Source organism: Meleagris gallopavo, chromosome 1, assembly GCF_905368555.1.
Source record: "Meleagris gallopavo chromosome 1, MGAL_WU_HG_1.1, whole genome shotgun sequence".
NCBI classification, from domain to species: Eukaryota; Metazoa; Chordata; class Aves; order Galliformes; family Phasianidae; genus Meleagris; species Meleagris gallopavo.
Window position 1 is genome coordinate 72,637,857 of NC_139404.1, and position 19,961 is coordinate 72,657,817.

The window sequence follows — 19,961 nt, forward strand, 5'->3', positions numbered from 1 at the left end:
TTAATTAGACTATATATTTTATTTTACTTTTTTCAAAATACATTTTAAATACAATTCTACCTAAAATACATTTTAAAAGCAATTTAAAACACATTTAAGATATTAAGAAATTCTGAAAGTGAAGAAGTGGGGATAAAAGTGATGGCTTAAGTCTTCCAAGAAATACATTTAAAACATCACTTTCACTTGTATTAAAGAAACTATTTGAGATAGAATTCCATAATTGACATAGTGCTGGTTAGACTATTTTAATGCTGAGTTCACATAGAGAACTAGATTATATACCTGTATCTTTGAGTATAACCCATAATGGGTTGGTGACCCAGATATCACCTTGATTAAATAACATTATGCAGTAGCACTTAAGGATGCCTAGCATTTTACAGAATAAAACTCTGTAATATTAGAAGCGTACTAAACAACTGTCCTAGAAAACCAACCATGTCGTGAAGCTTTTGTTGCTCAGTGGTTTTCCACCCTCTAATTATACACAAAATACATTCCCAAGTCTTTCCTGAATACAGTCCTTCACATGGCACCTTGTCACTGACCACCTATCTGCTGGTGGCATTGGGATGCAGTGGTTTGACTCTTGCAAGTCTGGAAAGGCCAAGCCTAAGGCACTGAGTAGGTGATTTAACTGAAGCATATTTCATAGAGTTGTTACTTGTTCCTGTTGCAGCTGAAAATAATTTCAAAACAAAAAGTTTTAAGAACGCCGAAAAAAAAAAATCATATAAACCTAATCTTTTCATAGCTTTCAAAGCAGAGCGGAAAAAAAAGGTATTCTAAAGGCACTGCAAGAAGAACTGAACAACATACCATGAAAGTACAAGAAAATTAGCATGTTCATGAAGAACCAATCCATTTGGGAGTCAAAGTAGCAGGCATAGTACACATTTTTAAATAACCAGCAACGCATCAGACCAGTAGCACCACATGGCATTGGACAGGCACAGAAAAACTGTGCCTAGCCTACTGTGCATTTTCAGGTGTTCTGCAATCACACAATGGAACACAATGCCAAGTGAGAAAAGAATGTTTCAGAGACAGGAGTCAAAGAGGAAAGAAACGTGTGCAGAAAAGGAATATGAAGGAAAGTAAGAATAAGGAGTCAGCAGCAGTATGCTTAAACATCCTAAAACATTAAAACTCCTAACCATTAATCTTACTAAAGCAGTTAAAACAGTCAAACATATTTCTAATATTATTTTAGAATACAAAACAACACAGCACATACCAGAGCTAAAGAAAACTCTTAATAAGCAAGAAAGGGACACAATACAATCTCTTGCTCACAATTTGATCTATGCTCTGGAAGGCAGTCATTGTTCAGAAATATGGTTTATTTGTTTGGGTGCTTTTAGGAGGCATTTCTAAAAACTTAAGACAACAGATCTATCTGTTACAAACTGTAATGTACCTGGTGGTTCCCATTTGGGCTTCTTGTTTGTTACAGGACTTGATGTATGTAAAGGCCTTCCAACTGGTTCTGAAGACGTGGACATCTTTTGTGTTTGCTCAGATTTTAGTTTCATTACTTTTGAAGGAGTAAATACAGATAAAAATAAAAGTTTGGAAAGACACTTTTACTGAGAAATCATTGCACTGTATAAGATGATAGATCTCTTTACTGCAAGACCTCTCTGAATTGAGTGAAATGAACGTAGATGTTAATAGACAATCATGTCTTCCAACCAACAACATATATTTAAATAGTTACACTTATACTCTGGAATTTCAACCCAGGTTTGTTAATAAGCACTGCAACTATTTCTTGTTAAAGATATTCCAGATACTGAATTGCTAAGAGGGAAGGTTCTTGTGTCAGCTACATAAAACAAACCATTCCTTGTCACAATTAAAACTAAATGTAAACTAAATTACGTAAATTCATGCCTGAAATTGAAACACATTATCAAGTCAGACAGGATTAACATGACAGTAAGAATTTTCTTACACTTCTTAGGTAAAACTACATTTTGTTAGCAATACAGAGAAAAATTCAAGTCTGAAGGACATGAATATTTAACATTTTCTCCAAACAGTTTTTAGCACTAGCATTGTTTGGCTGTCCTTAGATTAAAGACTTACATGTGCAATTACATACAACAACTGCAAGAACAAGCTCTGAAATTGTATATATGTATTTAAGTCTTCATATCACTCAATACTATTTAGCCTTTTCTTAAATGCTGTTGTTGTTTTTTTAAAAAGAAATGAACTCTGTCTATTCAGTTTTGTCTGTTTTTATTGTAAGCAGTGTTTGTTTATTTTAAAGCTTTTTTTCCTTCAGATTTTTTGTCATCTCCATTTCCCTTAACTGTGTAGAGTCAGTTTGTCAGCCTATTTTATCTGGCACTGCAGGTCCCTTTTAAAATACTTTGTTTTTAAATAAGAAAAATGATTATGAATATCAAAACAAACAAACAAACAAACATGGAATATTTATTGTGAAAGGTATGGATTAAAACAAAAGGAATCTTTATACTAAAACAAATGTATTTCAAATTCATAGTAGAAACTTACCAGTAGTATTATTCTCAGATTTAGGAATCTTTTGTTTTCCAGTCTGCCTCTTTATTTCTTTTTTATTTCTTTTGATTTTCATCTTTTCCATAGCACAGTCTTCATCATTACTTTCACTATAATCTGAATTTTCTTCTGATTCGTCATCTATAGCAAGGAAAAACGATCTCAACTCGTTAGAGGAAATAGAATTTACTATTGTTCTAGCTAGAGTCTTCTAATCTCATGTTGAATGTGAAGAATCAGGGTATATCAAGAATATAGTAAAACATATATATATGATGAAATGTGAAGGAAATACCATAAAACATTCTGCATTTACAGATATCGCTCCCTGTATTTCAATATTTCAACACTGGTATAAAATGCAATTAACAGTTTTTAATTATCAGTTAAAAGAAATCCCCATGTGCTAGATGAAAAAGGTAAACTCTGTCAGAGCCTCTGATTTTCACGTAATTTTGTTCACAAATATTTGAGGAAGAAAAATAAGTCAAATTTCAGCTGCAGGAAAGATTTTACACATTTATTATTTAAACATTTTTTTTAAAAATGCACTAGCAAATCTTAGGAATAAATTCCAAGTAGGAATATCTGGACTATTCTCCAAATACTTTATTTAACTGATAATTTTAGAAATATTTTCCAGTAAGCTTTCTGTAATGGATAAAGACTGGATAGAGACAAGTCAACTACTGGGGAATAAGAGAGAGAGAGAGCTACAGACATTCATTAATTAGATCCTACTGGAATCTTACTGACCTACAACCAGATGCAGTAAGGTTTTTGGAGAGTTGATAACGGAAAGAAGGAAGACTACTTTGTTCTTTAATAAGCTTAGATAAAGCCAACACTTAAAGAACTGTGATGAAGAACATGCGATACTTCTCTGCAATACAACTGCAAAAATGAACAGAGGCTCTTTCAAGAGACCATTTTTCCCCGGACAGTGTGGGTAGAAAAAATGATTTTCTGACATACTGCAGCATACATAGAGAAGTGGATTATTTTTGGCAGTTTAGGGAATGTGTATAAAAAAGCCCCAGTGTCTAGATTTAGTGTCCAAGTGCACTTCAGATATCACTAGTATTAAAACATTTCAGTAAAGAGGAAGGAAAGATAAAAAAGTAGTATGTGTTTCAATGAACATATAACCTAAGTGTAAGTAATCACATTCAATACACATCTAAGCAAAGGATGTTTACTGACAACTCACCTGGTACAGTCACTGGTTCAGAGTCAGTAACATGCTCTCTGTCACAGCTGTCAATGGTCAGTAACTTCTGATGAGAGAAAGCTTTAAATGCTTTCCTTTGCCTACAGCCATTCGTAGGTATGTCATCATCTAGAACCTGACTGAAACCTAGAAAACAGAAGGTGGTCTAATTAACCCAAATTCATAGTAACTCTGCTCAAAGAGAAGCAGGTATTTGAGTCTTAAGGCTCTGAATTCTTTTTTGTTTTTCTAAAGTACACCATTAGAGAAGCATATTATCTGTACCTGTTTTTATGACATTCTAACTTTACTTTTCTAACTGATCAAACTGTACTTTCTGGTAGTAAAAGTGATCAGTGTTTATCTGTAATCAAACTAACTAAAGGACAGAAAGCCAAAATAAAATCAGAAATATGAAAAAGTTTCCAGTGGCACAGCAAATGTTTCGGACACATCTATCTGATGCTTACATATTCCAGACACATTAAGAAATTGAGGGTAAGCATTGCTTCTTGTAAAAGCAAATAAACTCATCATCTGAAAACACTGTGTCTGTTGTTTCTTCCAGATATTTAGTGATCTGTAAATAATTACTCAGAGTAGTTTTTTTCCAATGTTAGGACTTCTAAATTCCTCAACATTTAGCATATTTTAAAATATAGACAGTTTCTTTTTCCCCACATAACTGAAAAACAGAAAACACGAGAAAAAAAAATGAGAGAAATGTATTTAAATGTGAATTTAAGTGCTATTTCTGAAAAGACAGAGTATGAAAACACCTAAAAGTTTGCTGTCTACACTGCAGTTGGAAAAACAAGTCTCCTATCTCCTGATTGAATATTCTTATTGTTTTAGGTATCCAGAAAATAAAATTTAAAAAATATAGAATAGTAATATTTGACATTATAAAAATGCAAGTTATTAAGAAATGAAAATAAAATTTTTATCTCTCTCTAAACAACCTATTCAAAAGATCTTATAGGGGATTTATTTTTCTCATAGTAAAAACTAATAACATAAGAAGACAGGTACCACCTAGAAATTCACATTTCCTTATCATGACATCTTAAAAAAAAGCATGACTTTCAATCTATTTTTTTATAAAACAAGTCACGTTGAGTTCAGCACATATAAACAGAATAGTGCACTGAACTGTACAATAACCTTGTTCTTTTGAATTCTGCACTTCGTGGATATTTGCTGATTTTTCTTCAATGGACAAGGCCACGGTAACGTTCAAATCCCTTTCACAGAAACTATCACCCAAGGATGTACTGAAAAAACAAACATTCAAAATAAAAGTATAATGAGACAAGAGTCACTAAGCTATTTCTGACTTGCAAGAATTTAAATATCAATATTTCTACAGAAATTAATATTTCAATATGTACTTTATCAAATATCATGCCACAAATTAGTTTCAGAAAAGACTTAAAGAAAGTATCTACTGATATTAAAACCACAATATATTTAAAAGTATTATTACAAGAGAAAACAAAGCAAACATCATCCGTCTCTTGACTTCCACTTCTATAAAATAATAGTCATAAAAACCATATATCACATCCGAGATATGCACAAAAGACTGTCCCTAAAAATACAATGTGTAGTGTGTTTAATGAAGATAAAGGGTAAAAACAACAACAACAACAACAACAACACTTTCTCATTTATTGCAGTACTTTCTTAACATTCTAATTCTTAAAATAACATTCTGAGTCTTCATTCTCAAATGCATAAAGCTATAGGAAAAAAAAATACTGTTTTGTAAGTCTAGGTTCCTATTACAAAGATAGTAAACCACATTTCAATTTTTCTTACCTTCCAATAGATGATTCTTTTTGCGATGAAGTCAATTCTTTTCGTGTTTTTTGCTTCTTCTTTTTCTCCTTTTTTGGTTCCTTAGGTTGTGTTCTGGATTTTTTTGTCAAAGGTGCAGCTATGCATGCAAAGTCTTCATCTATGTAGAAGATATTAACAAGCTTTAATTAATTTTCCTTCTGTATATTCTTCTATGTGGTCAAAAAGAAGTCACTCAACTCAACTTCATCATATACTGAAAATACAAAATACACAACCTTTCTGAAATTAAATCTGTTAGTAAAGAGACAAGTGTAAAACTACTGTTCTTCAATGCAATTTAAATGAAAATATAACAAGACCTCTTATGCATCTGTGTTAAAGGAAATTTATATTAACAATATGTGACTAATGGTTCAGTGTTGAGTTTCTCAATAGCTGCAAGTTTCACCTTTTGAAACACTAAATAATAATCAATTATAATAGCAATCAGTGTCATTCATTAGTTTTAGAGTCTTGGTGTTTTGGAAATTAATTACATTAATGCCTCCCATTCACAAGAAATGTAGACTGCTTCCTATTTTCTAGCCTTCTCATAATGCCTCTCACCAAATACAAAACACATTCTCCAGTTTTCTGAGAATATTTGAAGCTATGAAAACTAAGTTTCTTCTGACCAATTACAATGCAGTTCACAGTGCAAAATAAGGAAAAATACATATTCTAAATGCCATAGAACAGATACATGATCCCTTCTGAGAGAAAAAATCTAAGAGACAGAAGAAAACAACCTTTTTTTTTTTTTACTATTACAAGTGATCACTTAAAAAAAAATAAGAAAAGTTATGAACCACATTTAAACTCATGAAACTAAGACTCTGCATTAACTCACGTGACTTACAAGAGATCTTCAACATCATTAAATTTTTCCTTCCCCTTCCTATCACTTCAAAACATTCAATGGATACCAAAAACTGACAAATAGCACAGGAAAAAGAAAAAAAAAAGCGAATCCAAATTCATAAATTCATATGCAATACCCATTAGGGGTTAGAAGTAAAGGAGGACTGTCACGACAACAAATAGCCTGCAATCTATTTTTCTTACCAACAGAACTCAAAATTTGATTGCTAAATCCTTATCTAAAATCCTTTAAGACACAGACCTCCATGAGAAATGTCAGATCTGTGCACAGCTAACTACATAACTCTCTTTATATTCTGATATGCAGACTTGTGAAATGATCATCAGGAGGACATGGAACAAGTAACTCTTTGAAAACTGAGGCAGGCAGAGAAACATTTTCCTGCAATCAAAAGACACAGTGCATTCAACAGATCCCTGGCAAACTGCTGTTATGCTCTGGCTTACAGAAATCATATTCTTCTTGAATCAGGATTTTTAACAATGTGCTCAGTTTACATCCACTGAAAAAAGTAATAGCCTTGTCACTTAACTAAGTTACAAAAAAGAAGAACACTAAAGCTGATGCTTCAGGTTGTGGCATTCGTGCTTGGCATTTCAGTTATGTACAGAAATACATCACTTACCACCATCTTCAAAATCCCCAAATTCTGAATAATTAACAATTTTCCTGTTCCTGTAGCAAAAGAACACAGCATTAAGCCCTTCATATTGAGAATCCTTACTAGCTAATTCTTGATTTGATTTAAATCATGTATATAAGGAGAAAAGCAATGTATGTCCAAATACATGTGTAACGTGTAACTGTTGCAAACAATATGGTTACTAAGAGTAATAATAGAATAGCTTGGTTGGAAGGGATTGTTCCAACCACCCCTTCCAAGTACAGGGACACCTCCACTTGATCAGGCTGCCCATTTAGCCTACTTCAGCTTCTCTGTGTAACCTGTTTCAGTGCCCCACCACCCTCATAGTGAAGAATTTCTTCTTAATATTCAACTAAACCTACCCTCATTAAGTTTAAAATTGTTTCTTCTTGTCCTCCTGAGAGTCCCTTTCCAGTTTTGTTGTAGGTTCCCTTTAGGTACTAGATGGCTGCTATAGGGTCTTCTTGTCCCCAGGCTGAATAAGCCAAGCCCCCTGAAACTGCCTTACAGAGAGGTGCTCCAGGCTTGCTCATCTTCACGGCCCTCATCTGGACTTGCTTCAACAGCTCTTCATCCTTCTCCTGCTGGGAGCCCCAAGCATCAGCACAGTTTTCCAGATGGGCCCTCATGATGCAGAGCACAGGGGAACAATCACCTTCCCTGCCCTGCTAGTCACCCCTCTTTTGACCCAGCCCAGGTTACAGCTGGCCTTCTAGGCTGGAATTGCACACTGTTGACACATGTTGGGTCTTTCACCAACAAACACTCCCAATCCTCTGCAGCACTACTCTCAATCCATTCATCTCCTTGCCTGAATAGCTCCTAAATAAGTGTTTTGTGTTTTTGTTGTTTTCCTTATGGAAACACGGTATTTTTACACACACACCCACACACACACACATTCTCAGAGATTTATTCAATTCCTTTGTCACTTTCAGATGCTCAAGGTGTGTTTTCCATGCAGTTCTACATGGTTTACCGTGCCACACTGCTACCAGTGCAGGTGTTTCTCTACCCAGAGGGCCCCTTTGCATGAGGTGTGTGACCGCCTCTCAGAGCCCCTCTGAGAGCTACCACCTGCGCGCACAAGCTCTTTGATGGACAGAAGCACGGCTGCTGCCTACTTTTTGTGTTTCAGTTTTTTTTCCTACTGTAGGAAGAGCCTCGTGCTTTCAGCTAGAGAAGAAACGTCGCCAAACCGCCCACAAGCCTCGCTCTGCAGCAGCCCACAGAAAAGATCTCGCCTAAAAGAACAGGTGAAGCAGAACAGACGACAGAGGAGAGCGGGGTGGACGTCACGCAAGCGACGGGCAGATGCAGCGCGCGCGCCAGACGCTTTCGAAGAAAAATCGCTCGGCGCCGTTCGGCGCACACTCCCAACGCCTCCGCGCCCCGAGGAGCGGGAGGCACGGCGGCTACCGAACCGCGCAACACGCGCTCGTGTCCCTCATCCCGTCCGCGCGGCCCGGCCGGACCCGACCTGAGCTACGTCACACACCTCCGCACCATCCCCGCCATCGCCGCGGGCAGCCGGCGTCGGCCGCGAGAGACGCGCGCCGTTGACGACACCGTTCTCCTCTTCTGATGCCAGCAGAATTGCACATTCGTCACGGGGAGGCGGAGTGGAGGCAGCCGGTTCTACGACGTCGAATCTGCGTCTGCGGATGAGAAGCTACTGAAGGGAAAGGAAGAGGTCCTGGCGTCGGCACTTCCCGTACAGAAAAATCGAATATCTCGTCTGGAATCCAGGTGAGAGATGAGGACGGTGGAAGTCACTCCTGCCTTTCATACGAGGGCGCCGGCCCGAGTCCCTGTCAGCCCTGCACCGGTCGCCCAGCGCCCCTCAGCTTGGTGAGACCGCTCCGGAGCCGGTGCGGCGTTCGTCTGCTCTGTCGGCCGGGCCGCCCCTCCTGTGCCGTACCTTCGCACCTGGTCCTTGCAGTCGCGTGGCTGAACGAGCTTGCCTCGCAGCCGGGCAAAGGGCTTTGTTCGCCCGGGGAACACGTTACTGCAGACCCTTCTCCTCTTCCCCTCTGTCACCAACTTTGCGTTTTCAGTAACCACAGCTGCAGTTACAGTTTCTCAGTTAAAGATAGCTTTTTATGTGTTTTTCTTCTGTCTTGGTTCTGAGTTTTAGTCACAAGGTTTATACTGTAATTCTTGAAAGTAAGTACCCTAATGCGCTCAATCCCAGCTTGGAATAACTCAGTGTTCTGGAAATTGGTGTTCATTTTACAGCTACTACCTGTGTGTTTGGAATCCAGTGCTGAGATGAACACCAATGAAAAATGCAGGATTAAAAGTTTTCATGCTAGAAATTGTAAATTATTAACAAAGACATGTGCATTTATTTATTCATTTATTTTATGAGAATGTAATTATTGCTGTTTTCATTGCTACTGCAGGAAATGAACTCAAGAAGATGAAGCCTAATAGAGGAAAGGCCTGTGCTGGAGAGAGAGATTATGTTTACACACTCAATGCTGGAAATCAACATTTTGTGCTTACAGTTCCTCTCAAATTTCCTGTGCAAGAGAATATTAGTCATTTGCATGGGCGTCTAATGCTTCTGCACAATCTGCCATGTTTTGTAGAAAATGGTAAGAACTTTTTTTTTTTTAATTCGTGTCAAATATCAATGCCCATAAATGTTTTACAAGATACTTTAAGAAACAAGTACTGAAAAAAAGTGTTGTTTTTTTTTAATTAAAAACAAGAACAGCAAAACGTTTGTGAATATGGCTATCAGTACGAGCAAGTATGATGCCCAAATGAAAGCTTTTCAGAAAAAACTTTGTTTCCTACTTGATTACTGGTATTCCACTGATGTGGTTTTGTTGACGTAATGTTCTCTTCTTGTTATAAAAGACTTGAAGCAATCCCTTAATAAGTTCATAGAAGATGAAACTATAAAAGGTTATGATAGAGAAGCTGAAATGGCTCTGGAAGCTGTGAAGTCAGGAGAAGTAGACATAAACCAGCTGGCAGATACTTGGGCTAAAGCTTATAAAGAGGTAAGATTAAGGCTGAAAAATTAATATTCAGAACTTGTTTTGTGAGTGTATGTGCACGTATACTCAAATAATCATTTTTGCAAAGGTGCAAAATTGCACTGAAATTCATTTTTACTGATGAATTCTTGTAAATTTTCCCTTTTATACTGAAGTTCTTTATCAGGTTTTTCCTGAATTTATGTCATTACTGGCAAAAATTTAATTGAGCTATAAAATCAAAACAGAAAGGTAAAACAGATATTTGCAGTCAAACAGAAGTGGATGTATGGGTTACAGTGCATTAGAATCAAATCAGAAGATAATAAATTGCAAAAATATCCATGAGGACTCCAAAGAGGAGGTATGTGGTTTTCAGCTCATTTTCTGAGTTCATATGAGCATTGTACTCTTGGCTATCTGTTTTGTGTTTAAACTTCAAAAAAGAGGAATGCAGAGGAATTGGAGGAGTCCTCATGGAGAGAAAAAAGCATGACAGAAACTGCAGCTATTGTGGAAAAGTTTGAGGGCCTGACTTGTCATGGAAGAGTGAAGAATATTGTGGGAAAATGCGGGAATATGTGTCCACTATAAAGAAAATTGGCAAAAAAAAAATGACTGCCTTAATGAACATCAACAAAATGAAATTAGCCAAACATTTACAAAGGAATTTTTTTTAATTGGGGAGCATAGGAATGTGATGAAACAAGGAGTTTACCCTCTTTTTCTCTGAAGAAATGAATAGGTTAGGCAGACTATTTAAGAGCTTGTCTCTGTGCGAGGATTAGGATTATACTGTCTTTTGATATTCCTTAACTTATTATTCAATATATCAGCTACATTTATCAGATTACACTGGTATGTAAGAATATACGGAGTGTTTCAGTATAAAAGAGCTTGCTGAATTGACGTTTGGGTCATTCTTTGTTCAGTAAAAATTGCTTTTCTGAAATCATTGTTGATATCAACAATTGGTTCTCCTTTCTAATAAAAGATTTTTGTTTTCATAGCTGGTGTTTTGAACCCAATCTAAAATTCATCAAATGATGAAATATTGTACAGATATTATTTTAAGGTACTATTAAAAAAAAAAAAGTGCTAAATTTTCTTCTTTGCAATTGGTTGGTGGCTGAAAATTGATTATTCCTCTCTGTAATCCAAATGCTTCTGCTGTTGGTTGCTCTCAAAAAGAAAGTATATGGGAAAAGAGAAAATAATAGTTAAGCCAGAGTACAGATGACTCAAATTAGGAAAGACATAGTTCATGTATGTTGAAGGATATACATCAGAATGAATGTTGGTTTTGTGCCACCATTATAAGACATTTTATTTTAAATCATTTGGAACCCTTGAGGACGTATCTTTTATAATTTTTAGACAACATTAGAGTATGCAAAACCTGAAGAAAACAGCTGGGACGAAGATTTTGCAGATGTTTATCATGATCTGATACATTCTCCAGCTTCTGAGACACTGTTAAACCTGGAACACAATTATTTTGTTAGCATCTCAGAATTAATAAATGAAAGAGATGTGGAACTGAAAAAACTACAGGAAAGGTATTATTTATATTTTATTTTATTGTTATACCAAATACAGGTGTACACCACCAGTTTTATGTTTCTGTCTTTAAGCGTGTAATAAATACTTAGACTATATTACTAGGGTCAGCTATCTTCCATTCTACTTGGTCACTGAGAATTAGAAAAGGTTATCTGAGTAATGTAAGTTTTTGATGGTGTTGATTTGTTCTATAAATAAGTGCTTAGGATGCCTATTAAACGAAGTATAAGTATGTACCCTATTTTGCCTTTATTGTAATTTAAATGAGAAATTGAAAGTTCCACCAGATGAAAGAAGGAGGAATGGAACTGAATGAACTTCAATTCAGAAACTCTAGAAAGTAGTTAAGTCTGTGTGGGATCCCGACTTCCCTAAAATTGTAAAGTTGCAGATGACTGCTTTGCCCACAAGGGGGAGAATACGCACTGCAGGATGTTATAAATGCCAGATACAAGTGCTGGCAATGCTTGTGAAATACCAAAATATTCGAAACAGGTATGTTTTAGCATTGTAAGCAGCACTATTTTTGTTTTTAAGCTCCTTTTATATGATGTATACCTACTTATGTAGCTTTTCTGTTTATTTCTAATGTACCTCCAGAACAAATCTTACATATCTCTAATTCAGGGATGAAAGTCTCCAGTAATGTGTATAAGCATAATTTTTTTTTTTTAAGTTTTTATTTTTTTGTGGATTGTTAACTCTTCTTGACTATTTATATAGAAGAGAGAGCACTTAATAGCATTAATTGCATGCAGCTCAACTGTGAGTGCAGGTAATGTTCTATGTAGGTGGTTTGGAATTTGTGACCATCAACTTAATAAATAGATGTATTTATGTATTTAGATCTATTTATTTCTGAATACTAGGGTGAATATAAAAGACAAAGTGAAGCCAGGAAATTTGGAAGATGACGGAGAGATGAGGTATTTGGATGAACAGCTGATAGCAGGACTGTTCATTAGCTCCAGTGCCCATTTTTGAATACAGCAAGAGCTGGAAACTTATCTGGATATTAAAAATAAGTGTGTTTAGTCTACTTCTTGGTGATTACGTTTGCATCATTTGTGTTTGGAAGGGAACAAAGCAAAAGAAATTTTATTTCAAAACAATAGTTATGTTTGCATTATAGCATCTAGCTGGGAAATTTTACTTGTTACATATTCTGGACTGTCCAATTCATTTTTATTTGGAAAAAAAAACAAGACAAAACAGGACTTGCTTTTTAAAAACGTGATAGCTATTTTAAATTGAAAATATGTATGCTCCTAATCTGAATTTTGAGATAACTAGTTTTTTTAACTGCTTTCAGTAAAAGGAAAATTTTCTTCAGATTCTGGGACTGAGCATTTAGGCCTTTGGGGATTTTGTTTGTTCGTTTGTGAAGGCTTTTTTTTTCTTTTATGTCCAGTGACATTTCCATTATTCTTGGATAAAATAGTTGTATAAAAAGTAGCTACTATAAAATGCACTTAATTCACTGCACTGTAGTACAGTCCTCATTGGATTTCTCAAATATGTTTGTCTTATACATCCCCTGCCCTTGTGTAAAGGGTTGTTTCTGCTGGTAAGTCTTGCTGATTTTTCTGTGATCTGGTAGAACAGTAGAAAAGAAACACTATAACTGAATTTCAGCAGTTAGTTCATGTATTAGTAAAATCTGCCTAATGATAAGGATAGTAAAGTGACCCAGATATTAATATGGAGAAACTGACATATGTACAGGCAAATGTGAAATGTGTGGATTCTGATTCCAAAAAGAGCAGGTAGTTAAAGTACTACATGATATATCTTTCAGCTATGTTGAGTTTTATGTAAAGTCATAGAATGGTTTGGGTTGGAAGGGACCTTATGTATCATCTAGTTCCTCCCCCTACAGTGACCAGGTGCACCTTCCACTGGATTGGACTGCTTAAAGTCCCATCCAGCCTGACCTTGAATACTTCCATAGTGGAGACTTCCACACCTTCTCTGGGTAAACTATTCCAGAGCTTCACCGTGCTTGTAGTAAAGAATTTATTCCTTAAATCTCAATCTACACTTTTAAAACCTTTACCTCTTTTTCTGTCTCTCTCCTCCCTGTTCAAGAGTCTTTCTCCTTACTTCTTGCAGATCCTTTTAAGTACTAGCAGACTCCTATAAGGTCTCTGTAGAGTCGTCTCTTCTCGAGGCTGAAAAAAACCCCATCTCTTATAGTCTCCTTGAAGAAGGAGAGGTGCTCCACCCCTCTGATTGTTTTGTTCTAACAGGTTTGCATCCTCCTCATGCTGCAGGCTGAATGCAGTACTGCAGGTGGGATCTCATGAGAGCAGAATAGACGGAGATGATCACCTCCCTTGACCCACTAGCTACTCATCTTTTGTTGCAGCCCAGGATACAACTGGCTTTCTGGGCTGCAAGTGCATAATACCAGCTTATTTTTATTTCCACTGATACCCTCAAGTCCTTCTCCACAGGGCTGCTCTCAATACAGTCGCTCATTGCTCAGCCTGTGTTTACGTTTGGGATTGCCCTGACGCAAATGGATGACCTTGGGCCTATGATTAGCATTGATTACCTGACTGATAGAACTGATCAGTGATAGTTATCAACAACGGTGCTTGTTCCTCTGCTAGTTTATTGAAAATGTTACTTGTTATAAATCTGCATTTGCTTCCCTTTCAGACAAGGAGCAGAAATGGATAAGGTGATGCAGGAACTAGGGAAATCTCTAACAGACCAAGATGTCAATTCATTAGCAGCTCGGCATTTTGAATCTCAGCAGGTAAACTAAGTTTATAAATTATAAAACATCACGTATATAATTGCATTAAAAAGAGGACTCAAAACACTCAAATTACTGTCTTCTTGTTAGGATTTGGAGAACAAATGGACCAATGAATTAAAACAATCTACTGCTATCCAGAAGCAGGAATATCAGGAATGGGTGATAAAACTTCATCAGGACCTAAAGAATCCCAACAACAGTTCAATCAGGTATTTAATTCCCCTGTGGCTGTTCCCTCAGGCTGTGTTGAGTTCTGAGAACTATAGGTCTCTAATGCATATGGAAGTAATGCATAGGATGTCTATAATAGAGGAACTAGAAGCATGGAGTTAGAAAGATAGTTGCTTATGTATGCATATACTTAGATCTTTCCAAAAGTAATATCTCCTATTTATTTCCACAGAGCAACATACACAAAAAGTTATATCTGATAAAGCGAATTCTCACCTACAAAAAAAACTCTTGTTTTTCAGCAGACACCACCATTAGCTGTGCATTTTTGCCACTGATGAAAGAAAGTATGCATGCCACTTTTGTAAAAATGTGCACCGGGGAGGTGACACACTGCTGCTGTCACCACTGTTGAAACATAATGTGTACTGCCTCACTGTGCTAATGTCCACTGCTTAGTCTCCGTAAACATTCAGTAAGCATCGATGAATGTCAAGAGGTGCATTTTTTTCCACATGGAGGAATTCAGTGACATGCTTCATACACACTTCCATGTCAGGCACCATTTAGACTGTCCCTCTGCTGCCTTCTGTTGCATCACAACAAAACTGAACAGAATATTGGTGAGAAGGTTCAACCTCTGCTGACATACCACCTTGTTCTTCTACTCTATTCCTCTCTTTTATTTCCTGTTCTTATCATTATATTGTAACTAGGCATTAAGGTATTTTTGTTGTTCAGTCTCAAAGTATTTTACAAAGAAGACTGATAATATAAATCTAATACTGAAGTTTTCTCTTCCTGCTGGTAAGCAGATGACTTCATTGCAGCATGACAGGAAGACAGGACTTCGAATACGTAATTCATTCAAAATAGGTTTAGTATCTTGATTTCCACAGGCTGAGAAATTTTTTTATAGCATTTGTGAAATATTGTTGTCGTTGAACAGCAGTTACTATAAACTTCTCAGTAGGTTTCTTATTATTTTAGCGATGAAATTAAGGTTCAGCCCAGTCAATTGAGAGAATCTGTAGAAGGAAATGGAAGAATTTATGAAGAGCAAAGACTTTTAGAAGAAAGTTTTACTATTCACTTGGGTAAGTAAAATAAACTGACAGCAAAGCCAAAACATAATAACAGACGCTAGAGAATTATATGTGTATGTCTTATTTACAGTATTTAATTGTCAATGTATTGTATACAGATTGGGATTATTTTGTATTTGTTGTTTGCATATGTAAGAAAAGAACAGTACATCATAAACCGTACTAAATAGAGTTTAGCTATCTGAAAAATACTTAACGGAAAACATTCTGAAAGCAAATTTTTATCCACTCTGCTGAGGTGAATAGTATTAAGAAAAGTATGGTGACATCAAAGCACATAACAATTAAAAAATAAAAGTATGAGTGTTGATTCAATTCCTAGAATAATAGGTGTTTAATTTAAAAAAAAAACTATTTTTATTTTACTTTACTATTGCTTATGCATTGATGCATTGAAGATTTTTAAACTTTTTATTTTAACTGCTCTCAAATAGTTTTTATTTCTAGCTTTATCACAGGGAACAAGTCTCATTTCAGGTATAAATATGCCTTTTCTGTTACAATATTGCATTTTTACTCTATTTTTAAGATTGCTGATATGCATATAAAATTATGCATTTGGTTAAGAACTTTGTGTATTACTGGTTATGTTTCTCTTATGGGTCTTTCTCACAAAAATTAGGGGGAAATTTTGGTTCATTGCATTTTAATAACAATCCAGAGTTTCATCCTTTATTGTTTGTATTAAAATCATTTATATTCCATACAGGAGCTCAGTTGAAGACTATGCATAATTTGAGATTACTGAGGGCTGATATGCTGGATTTCTGTAAACATAAACGTAATCATCGAAATGGAGTAAAGCTTCACAGACTTCAAACTGCAATGTCTCTCTATTCAACTTCTCTCTGTGGCCTCGTTTTATTGGTAGATAACCGTATCAGTTCATATAGCGGCATCAAAAGAGGTGAGTCCTCTAATGGAGTACAACATGCCATTAAAAGTCAATGTGACTCTTGAAAGAGTTGCTGTCTTCTCTCACTAAAAGTGCAGTAAAATTAATTTGCTGGAGAACCGAGTGTTTTATGTGTGGTATTACAAAAGAGTAACAAGTGCAAAAGCAGATAGAGGACAGAGTTTTGCTGAGTAGCTTGAACTCTGATATGCTGTTAACTCCTTTATCTCTGTCCTAGGTTTTGCTTTTTAGTAAGGAGGATGTTAGAGTAGAATGATTAATGTTGATTTGCCTGCTGTAGATTGGCTAACTATCAGTAGGGTCTTCTAACTCTCTTACGTCGACTTATCATACCAAAACATATTTGCAAATACAACAATTAAATAGTTCTAAAATTGATGAATAAATGTGTTAAAATGCCATGTGCTTTAAATATTTCCAGTACCATAAGTTCCATTGAAAAGGAACAATAGGAGTAGTATTTGCCTGCTCTTGGAAAGCTTGATTAATAGCCATTTTAAGTGCACCAATAATAGGCGATGATGAATGTTTGAAAGCAAGTGAATTAAACACCTGTTTGTTCTTGTTACAATTTTGAATTGCTCAAGCATTCTGTGAACCACATTACAGACCTTCCCATCTTCTTGAAGTTTAATACCAAAAAATTTACATTTGAAATATCTTTTTACCTTTAGACAGTATTAATTGTCATTTTTCTAGCATGTCTATTCTTGAGAAAAGGAAGGAAAAAAGTAGGCTTTCATACGAACTGAAAACACTGTGGAATCAAAAAAACAGAAGAGGGAAGTGTGCCCATAAAAATACCAGATGCATATGTTCTGTATGTGATTTCCAAATTGCTTAATTCTCAAAGTGTTATTTCATGCTTGCTCTTGTTTTTACTTAGTTTTTTATTATCATTATTATTATTACTGCTTACATATTTAAATTATTAACGAACTGCAAAAATTTGTTTTGCCATAAATCTTGGGTGATCAAGAGAATATTGGCGTTTAAGTAATACCACTAAATACAAAATTAGGTACTGCAGCCTTAGCAGAGAAGAAAGCAGAAGAAAGTAAGGGGCTACCAAACAATCTATAAAATATAATGCTCAGAATGTTTTGATTTTGTTTAGATCCAAAGGAAATTTGGCAAACTTAACTTTGAGCAATTTCCATAGCTTTCACACTACCATTCTTATTAAAAATGTTGCAGAAATGAATGTTTCATGTCTCTCTCATGTCTCTATTGTTTCTCTCCTCTAATCTAGTCAAATATATTGCTTTAAATCAATAATGAACATCTGGTTATGCTAAGACCCCAAACAACTTGAGGCAGCAACTGATGCTTGCCACATTGCTTTATATGCTCTGTGTGCTAAGAGTAGTGGCTTCTGATTGAAGATCTGTAATAAACACATTTGAGAATAAACTTTCCTTTTAAACTATTAAATTATTTGTTACAAGAGGACTACTCTGAAAACATTCTCCTTACTAAAAGGCCTTTTAAGACATAAATGTACTAGGAGGTTTGAAGGTTCATGATGTGGGCAAAAATGCTATATAGAAGACCTTTAGATAGTATATTGATGCTGTTGTTTAAGTAGAGAGGTAATGGTGTGCGTACTTTACATTTCTGGGTTACAAAAGTGTAGAAAACTAAAAATGGTTTTCTGCTTCTATTTTAAACCAGAAGATCACAAATCTAGTAGCTTTTGTTTTTGATTGGCTATAATGACTCTCAAATCTCTGTGTGATTTGAAAAGGATGCTATAATGAGCTTCTTATGACACATGGAAAACTGATCTTTCACTATGTTGCTATCATTCAGCTTTTTGTTGTAAGGCGTAGGAGTTGTCTCTTCACATACTTGGTATTTATGGCACAAATCTCTTACATTAGGACTTTGTAGGGCTGCTGTAACTCAGATTTAAGTGAGTATAGCACACTCAATCAGTTGACTACAATTAACTTCAGCTTAAGTACTAGAGACTTCTTTTTTGCTGTTGTTGTTTCAGTCCTAGTGTTATTTTATTTTGATGTACCCAGAAAACAGTCTTTTTGAATATGAGCTGTTTCTTCCTTTGATTTCTTACCTTGATTTCTGGTAAATTTTGATTTATCAGAATTTAGTAAAGCATTTCAAAAATGCTTTATGTTGGAGACAATACATAAGGTATATGAAGATTTTCTTTATATCCTGCCTATTCCTGTCACAGCCTGTTCATGGGAATATATGGAGCTCCTTAGGTAATCAAGGTATATTACATACTTAGAGAGGATTAGAGCAGGTACCTCAAAAAAGGAAGCAAGTTAAAATTTTTTAGCTGAGCTTCCTGCTGATAGCTTTTTCTGGCAGTCACTAACTTGTTTGGAGAAAAGGCTAGAAATCAGGATTTATTGCTTAGATTACCATTTACAGGAGCAGTATGTTATGAACCTAATTATTAACTTAAAGTAAAAATAAAAAATAAAAAATTAACTTACAAACTTAATAAACTTTACTAAGTCTGACATCAGACTTGCTTATTGGGAAAAAGGATTTGCAGCTCTTTTCAGCTGGTGGTATTCTTTTGCTTTCAGAGAACAGCATAGTTTTGAGAACAGAAGAGGAAAGAATAGTATTTCCAAATTTCCAGATGAACTGTTTATGAATTTAATTAACAGCAGTCACTTTGCAAAACAAAATGGAATGCAGTAGTTGCTGTTGGAAGAATCTATATATGTTTTAATAAAGCATCGCAGATTGAAGGGTTGTTTTTAAAGCACAGTAAAACATATGTTGCTGCTATTATTTTTGGATTTTTTTTATAGATTTTGTTTGAACAGTAGGAGTGTTGTTTTTTGAAGTAATTCTTTTGTTTCAAAAGCTTTGTTTTTTTGTTGGTGATATTGTTTTAATCTGGTTTTATTTTTCATTTTTTATTTATCATTGTAACTAGCATTGCTTGAACATTAGAACTGAGTTATGTAACATTACCTAGCATAGCCCTGTGACATTGATTTAAATCGTTTATTTTCCTAGATTTTGCAACTGTTTGCCAAGAATGCACAGATTTTCATTTTCCTGGAATTCAAGAACAACTTGAAATTGTCCAGAAGGTTGTACTTAAGGCCAGAGCACAGCGTAGCAATAAGTCAAAAAAGCATCACGGTCAGTGACAACCAAAATTACTTTCTTTACTACTCTATAATAGTCATCAGTGGAATATTTGTTGTTATGGGCAACTTAGTTTTGCTCTTATTCTGTTACATTATCTATAAAATGTGATATTCTGGTTTATAAGTTAAGAAGTCTGTGTGGAATTTTGTCTTAGCAAACTGCATGTCCGCATGGTCCATGTGATGTCT

The 19,961-nt window shown here is 35.4% G+C and overlaps 2 protein-coding genes across 7 annotated transcripts in view; one reads left to right on the forward strand and one right to left on the reverse strand.

Moving 5' to 3' along the window:
* Positions 1-8,738, reverse strand: RAD51AP1 (RAD51 associated protein 1). The gene is made up of 8 exons (XM_010716379.3): positions 8,615-8,738; positions 7,096-7,145; positions 5,567-5,705; positions 4,910-5,019; positions 3,746-3,892; positions 2,530-2,676; positions 1,424-1,540; positions 1-682 (listed from the first exon to the last, which is right to left on the reverse strand). The coding sequence occupies exons 1-8, from the start codon at positions 8,632-8,634 to the stop codon at positions 555-557; spliced, it is 858 nt and encodes a 285-aa protein (XP_010714681.1). The 5' UTR covers positions 8,635-8,738; the 3' UTR covers positions 1-554.
* The window catches only part of FERRY3 (FERRY endosomal RAB5 effector complex subunit 3), a 23,662-nt gene continuing 12,417 nt past the window's right edge, over positions 8,717-19,961 (forward strand). For 4 of the 6 annotated variants that reach the window (XR_014885825.1, XM_010716383.4, XM_085233868.1 and 1 more), the window contains exons 1-9: positions 8,718-8,865; positions 9,522-9,716; positions 9,985-10,130; positions 11,484-11,665; positions 14,334-14,433; positions 14,524-14,645; positions 15,598-15,704; positions 16,423-16,620; positions 19,636-19,764. Coding sequence is in view for 5 of the 6 variants with exons in the window: in XM_010716383.4 (XP_010714685.1) it covers positions 9,539-9,716; positions 9,985-10,130; positions 11,484-11,665; positions 14,334-14,433; positions 14,524-14,645; positions 15,598-15,704; positions 16,423-16,620; positions 19,636-19,764 (1,162 nt within the window). In the remaining variant the exon portion in view is untranslated. Of the gene's footprint in view, positions 8,866-9,521; positions 9,717-9,984; positions 10,131-11,483; positions 11,666-14,333; positions 14,434-14,523; positions 14,646-15,597; positions 15,705-16,422; positions 16,621-19,635; positions 19,765-19,961 lie in introns of all 6 variants that reach the window. The other 2 variants (XM_085233849.1, XM_003202567.5) reach the window with 2 other exon arrangements.